Here is a 6,658-nt window from a genome sequence, read left to right on the forward strand (position 1 = left end):
GCTGCAGTAAGCCACAAACACACTTAAATAACAACTAATGTTCTTGGCAAATACTGTCCTCAACTAGTGCTCATAATCACTGGGCATAAAAGAGAAACTCAGACAACAGGATAATTGCATGAATGTGTGTAATAATATGCACCAAGTATATTTATACGTATACGAATGCACACACACACACACACACACACACAACCTTTTTCTTCTCCGTATATAAGCAAATATCGAGTCAGTTCTATAAAAGAGCACAAAATGCCGAATACATTGAAATACCTCTATCACAATCTCTTAAAATAAAAGGTACTTGATACTGATAAGACAACATCAAAACAAAGTTCAGAATAAACTTTGTTATAATATTATCTATAATAGCTTAATTTGTTACACACAATAACACTATATATGGACTAAATTAAAATGCCATTTCACAACATACAGATGTGCTTGACAGAAAATTCATGTGGAACAAAGAACATAAATGTGGTAATTTGAATAAACGGAAAACGTCAATAAAGCCTCTCGGTTTGAATAAACGTACTAGCACAATGATCTTCAAAATCACATGTTTACAGAACCCTGTTGAATAATTTGCTAAAGTTAATATGGCACACCAGGACACCCATCTCACAAGGAGGACACTAGACTACGTGACTCTATAAAACGGTTCATTTACAAAGCAGATTAACAAATCTGACCCCTTCCCAGCCCCCCAAAACAAATGTCCTTAATAATAATCTGGATGGCTTACATAACCAAATACATCATAATGTTGAGGAAAATTGCCCCACACACAAGAAATACATATGAACTTAATTAAAAAAAGCCCTTATATATGTTTTTTGTTCCAAAGATTTTGTCAAGTCCTGTTACTCAAGAAAACAAATAACTTGCACAGAGCAGCTGGTGACTGATGCTCTTACCTTGTTATCCGACTTATCGTCCTGTTCTTCATCTGACAGAAAATCTCTTTTTGGATAAGGTATGGGTCCACCTGCAAAAACACTAAACAGACAAGTTTATTTGATGTGCTTCATTCAAACAAGAGTATTTTAAAATGTGGAAAAAAAATAAATTAAAAATGTATATATTTATATAATCAGCATTTGTGATTACATTTAGCAATTTAACTTACTCATGTGTAGGAACTGGATCTTCCAAGAAATAGGGATCTTGCATTGCTAGTTCAGATGTAATTCTTTTAGTTGGATCCATTGTCAATAATTTCTGGAGCTGAATTGAAACAGTTTTGACATTATACCATTAGACACGACAATCGGTAGCAAGCCTTATATATACACATTTCTTTCGGATTGATTTTGAATGTTTCACAAAATGCATATGTGCATGCATTCTATAACAGGGGTTTATCATTTGCAAACCAGTCACAAAAAGAAAACTGTGAAAAAAATATTATTCTCATCCCGAATAAATCAATCATTGGAGGATATTACAAAAAAAGTCCTTGCTTACCAACATAAAAGCCTTGCAGTCTGGTTTGATCTTGTGTCTGTCCATATATTTAACTAGAGAACAGTTTGCATAGCTGAGGGATAAGTAATGAGAGTGAGTAATCTGGACATGATATCACTGCAGATAAAAGATATCAACTCAATGGAATCCCATGAATCAGTAATGCAAAGTCTACACACTATTTATAGTCAACAATATTCTTTTCAATCAAAATTAATTTGACTAATACTTACTTGTTTTTCTTGAAATCTTTCATTAAAGTTGCATGCTCAGGCATTTTCTTAATATCTACCCAATCTTTTTCCTGTGGGAATCCCATTACATTGAAAATTCTGAAAAAAAAAAGGAAGATGGAACTTAAAACTTTAACATTTTACTTTTGAAACAATGTATACAAAGTATTTGAAATCAAGCAGGCTTCTACATTACATACATTCAGTGCTGGATCAAGGGCTGGCCTTTAGAGATTGCAACACAGCTGGAAGACCTCTCGACATACAATTTCCATTTGAGAATACTAATTCAAAGCAAATCATCAGTACCTGTACACAGGGTATCTTATTCTTGCTCCATTTTAGAGAAAAAAAAAAATTGCTTAATGGCAATATACAAACCTGTCTAACTGATCGTGATGGTATGGATTACTAGTCTTTATATCTTCTTGTCGACAATGGAAAATAGGTTCTGAAGTTAATAGTTCTGCGAAGATGCATCCTATAGCCCAAATATCTGAAATTTGGATATTTAATAACTTTCGGTTGAATAAAAATTAACCCAGATGTATTATTTATCCCAACATGATCTACCTAGTAATAAATTAATGTTCATGAAGTTACCTTTCATTACAGCATTTTACTGCAATGTAAACCAGGAAAATAACATAATATTAAAATATATTCACATCTTAACCCATTGCTGTACATGCCATGCCCACTTTCAGTTTAGTTTGTTGATTGTCTTTACACACAGAAGGCTCTACAAATGCTTAATCACCAAGGGGTTAATTACTAGTATTACTAATTTCATCAGTTTCCCCTTTTCCTTGACGTTCAGAAAAACCTTTTGCTATTTATAATGACATTATAATAATAATATTGTCCAAAATAATAATAATAATAATAATAATAATATTAAAAAAAAAAAAAAAAAAAATATCATCAATGGTAATGACACATGAAAAACTTTCCGCAAAAAAACTGTAAGGAGGGAGAAATTAGGTGAGGTCACTAGGTCTACTAACTGACTCCTCAGTGGCTGGGCACTTGTGAAGCTATGTGCGTGTAAAAACAGTGACCAAAAACAAAACTACACACATTCCCAGCCAGCCAAGCACCCAAACATTTCTACAAATGCTTACCAATGGCTTTGGTATAATGTCTTGCCCCAAGCAAAAGCTCTGGTGCTCGATACCAAAAGGTTACTACTACAGGATCCAAGTCAGCTAAAGGCTTGAGTGGCGAGTTAAACAACCTTGCAAAACCCATATCGGCAATTTTCACTCGCCCCCGTTCTATTCCTTCACCCATGACTAAGATGTTGGCAGGTTTCTGGGAGGTTAAAAATCAATCATTATTATCAAATATTGTTCATTTAAATTTCAAGTAATTCACACACATTTTGCTGTCAAGTACTATCAAATTCTAAATTTCACATGATATCCTCTGTATCTTCAATATAATTTTTTTTGGGTTTGTTAATATCCTTGCATATATAGAACATTTAAGCTTCTTTACAATAGAGACAACAAAAAACACAGTTACCAGATCTCTGTGCAGAACCCAGTTGGAGTGAAGATATCGAATTCCATCAAGAATTTGATATAGAAGAGACTTGACCATTCCCTTTGTGACCTGAACCGTTTTCTTGTTGGCTTTTGACGCTCGATGAAACTTAATGATGTGCTGAAAAAAAAGAAAAGGTAAATGAGTGTTCTTGTTTCATGTGAGAACGTCACTCACTCTGCGCCCAATGCTGCAGACCACTTCAATTTCGTCATAAATGGTATGAAATATCAAATGGGAACAAGTGTCCCTAACAGATATATGACATCATGTACCTTCCGTTGAAAGAATAATACAGTAGACTACCTAGTTCACTTACCCACAAATCATGTTCTGCATAATCAAATAACAGCCACACTTTTCTGTCAGCATGTGAAAGGAATACTCTCTGGAGGTTTATCACGTTTGGATGTTTCAACTCTCGCAGCAACTGTAAATATAAACTATTATTAGTTACTTGTCATCACATATATATTTATCTTAGCTTAAAGTATTAATGTCTAATGAGACACATAAAATATATACAAATGTAAAATGTCTAGAGCACAGATAGGATACTTTACTTTCTGCTAACAATATTTGATGATTTTTCAAACTAAAACCCCTCTAGTATCTAGTTGGCAATTTGGCACCACCGTTCCGAATAGGCTTGGGATTTCTCCCTATGCTACTAAGAGTGGAAAGATCTATGAGTGCTGTTTTTTTATTTCTGATCTATGAAGAGTGTCAGAAGCCAACAGGCTGACTCACTTTGAAATAAAATAAGAATACACTATAAAATTCTCTACTTACTGCAATTTCCCTGCATGCTGACATAGACAATCCAGTGCCTTCTATCTGTTTGAGGGCATATTCTTTAGTGTCCAACCTGAAATTGAAATAAATAAAAATTTTCTAAACATTTATTGACTGTCAATTCATATTTCAAAGTAGCCCCTATGATAAAAAATATTAAAGCAGCTAGGTCTGCCCTCAGCCTTTTCCTCTTACTCTTTTTGTAAGAAGCAAAATTTCTAACAAAATACATAGAGAAACATACAAGTTTGCCTTCTCATCGGTATGGAAGGGAAATGCCAAAACAGGAACACATGATAGACTATTCTAAAGGCATTAATTGACTTAAAGAAACCACACCAAACAGGATTCTTTTCCCCTTACATTAACTTACTCTACCTGTCAAGTACGTGCCATTCTCAAGTGGGCCTAACATGTGCATCAAAAATGGTGTCAAATATGACTTGCCACAAACTCAGGACATAAGTGGAAATTCACTTCTATTTCATAACTTTAATAATCAGATATATGATCAGCTTATCATAACAATCAGTTTACAGAAGTCAACTTTGGCAAACAATGATATGGCATTAGAATACTAGTATACCATTTATAGCAAACAAACTTATACCAAGTAAATTCATAATATGATGTTTGTCTGACAGATAATACTTTTCCTCTGTCTCTGTCTTCCTCTGTTTTCTCTGACATGTCCAAGTGACTGGACACACTAAAATTCAGGTTAGTGCATTCCTACTGTAAAGCCTCAGATTTTGAGGATAAGGGATTACACATATCTGATCTTCCCCTGAATTCAAAAGGCAAGGGCTAGTTATACATCACAGTGATCAGCTTGTCAGTTTTAATAAAAAACATTAGGGTCTACAGAATGAATGAACACTCACATAATAGATAGACAAAAGAAAATGATTTTCAGCAGATTTTCAGTATAAGAATAGTAAAGGAATCATCATATCAATTAAAAATGTTCATCTAAGAGAATTTCAACTGAGAAGTTAAAAATAAATATAAGTAAAGGTAAATTTTACAAGACTCCTGCATATGCCACACGCCTCCCACTTGCTAGTGCTCTGGCAAAGGCCACGGAGTCTCCGCCACGAACATCCTGGCAAGATGTGAATTTGCTGACCTCCAATGAAATTTGGTCTTGACGAAGGAACCAGCCTAAACTTTTCCTAACCAGAACATTTGTGGCAGAGGTATATTGGCCTCTGCTGGGGCATGGAGAGTGGAAACCACATGAGTATATCTTCACAATGAACCACTAATGGGGTGGTTTCAAGGTGGCAGGGAATAGTCAAAACTGTAATTTAAAATTCATTACTCAAATACCGACTGGTTGTTGACAATAGACAAGCCTGGAGAACAAAGACTGATTGTAGATATGAAACACATTTAGAGATTATTGAAAAGATTGAAGAGGACAAACAAGAAAGAAGATGCAAGATTGTAGATTGCAGACTGATTCCCTACAAACCAGCTCGAGTTTCAAGTAGATTTAGACTGATCAACATAATTGCAACAAAGAGAAAAAAGAGTCCCCTTCAGAACATCCCTACATAATAGTCGCTAAACACTTACCCGAAATAATACATCAACCTCAACGAAAACAACACCAAAGAGAAAAACAACAAAACAAAACAAAACAAAACAAAACAAAACAAAAACAAAAAATTAACCCAGACCCGAACTTAAAAAAAAAAAAATAATAATAATAAAAAAAAAAAATCAACCACGACCCACGAATTCCATCATTCACCCTTACCCATCCTTCCTCTTCGCCTTATACACGTGTCCATACGTTCCCCTGCCGACCTTGCAACCCTCGTAACTAAACAAATCCTCGACTTTGGCCCTCTCGTTGTTCAATTTCTCTTTCCACTCATAATCCATGGCGAGCGAGGGAGCAGCGCGAAAGGCCTCGGTTTGTTTACGTGTCCGTCTGCGCATGCGTGGACTGCGCCGCGGCCCCGGCTTTGGCTTGGGGGTTGTTCGTGTTATTCCGTTCCTGCTGTTGGTCTTGGTGTTATTAGTATCGTTTTTGTTATTAATGTCATGAGCAATATCATTGCTGCCATCATTATTGCTATTATTATTATCATCCTCATTTTTGTCATCATCATCATCATTATCATTGTTATTATTATCATTATTATTATTATTATCATTATTATTATCAGTATCATTATTACTATTATTATTATTATTATTATTATTATTATTATTATTATTATTATTATTATTATCATCATCATCATCATCATCATTATCATCATTAATGTTGTTATTATTATCATTATAATCATTATTGTTATTATTATCATAATCATTATTACTGTTGTTGTTATTATCATCATCGTTATCCTTATTATCATCATTGTTGTTATTATCATTACTGTAATTATAATTATTATTATCAATATTATTATTGTTATTGTTATCTCCAGGGAGTAGCCATAGCCATCTCCAGCAGACTTCAACCCTCGGTAGTTGAGGTCACTCCCGTCGATGAGCGTATTATGGTATTGAGACTGAAGCTTTCATTTGGCTTCATGTCTCTTATTGCTGTATACGCTCATCGACTGGAGTGACCTCAACTACCGAGGGTTGAG

At 34.5% G+C, this 6,658-nt stretch overlaps 1 protein-coding gene across 3 annotated transcripts in view; it reads right to left on the reverse strand.

Annotated features, from left to right (window-relative positions):
* Positions 1 to 6,003, reverse strand: part of LOC125029010 (cyclin-dependent kinase 8-like) — a 24,889-nt gene extending 18,886 nt beyond the window's left edge. For 2 of the 3 annotated variants that reach the window (XM_047618715.1, XM_047618716.1), the window contains exons 1-10: positions 5,812 to 6,003; positions 4,044 to 4,119; positions 3,571 to 3,681; positions 3,231 to 3,371; positions 2,828 to 3,017; positions 2,085 to 2,199; positions 1,704 to 1,802; positions 1,471 to 1,543; positions 1,133 to 1,230; positions 921 to 1,002 (exon numbers count right to left, since the gene is read on the reverse strand). In XM_047618715.1, coding sequence (XP_047474671.1) covers positions 921 to 1,002; positions 1,133 to 1,230; positions 1,471 to 1,543; positions 1,704 to 1,802; positions 2,085 to 2,199; positions 2,828 to 3,017; positions 3,231 to 3,371; positions 3,571 to 3,681; positions 4,044 to 4,119; positions 5,812 to 5,996 — 1,170 coding nt within the window. In that variant the 5' untranslated portion in view covers positions 5,997 to 6,003. The remainder of the gene's footprint in view (positions 1 to 920; positions 1,003 to 1,132; positions 1,231 to 1,470; positions 1,544 to 1,703; positions 1,803 to 2,084; positions 2,200 to 2,827; positions 3,018 to 3,230; positions 3,372 to 3,570; positions 3,682 to 4,043; positions 4,120 to 5,811) is intronic. The other variant, XM_047618713.1, reaches the window with a different exon arrangement.
* Between the last annotated feature and the right edge of the window lie 655 nt (positions 6,004 to 6,658).

Source organism: Penaeus chinensis, chromosome 9, assembly GCF_019202785.1.
Source record: "Penaeus chinensis breed Huanghai No. 1 chromosome 9, ASM1920278v2, whole genome shotgun sequence".
In the NCBI taxonomy this organism is placed as follows: domain Eukaryota; kingdom Metazoa; phylum Arthropoda; class Malacostraca; order Decapoda; family Penaeidae; genus Penaeus; species Penaeus chinensis.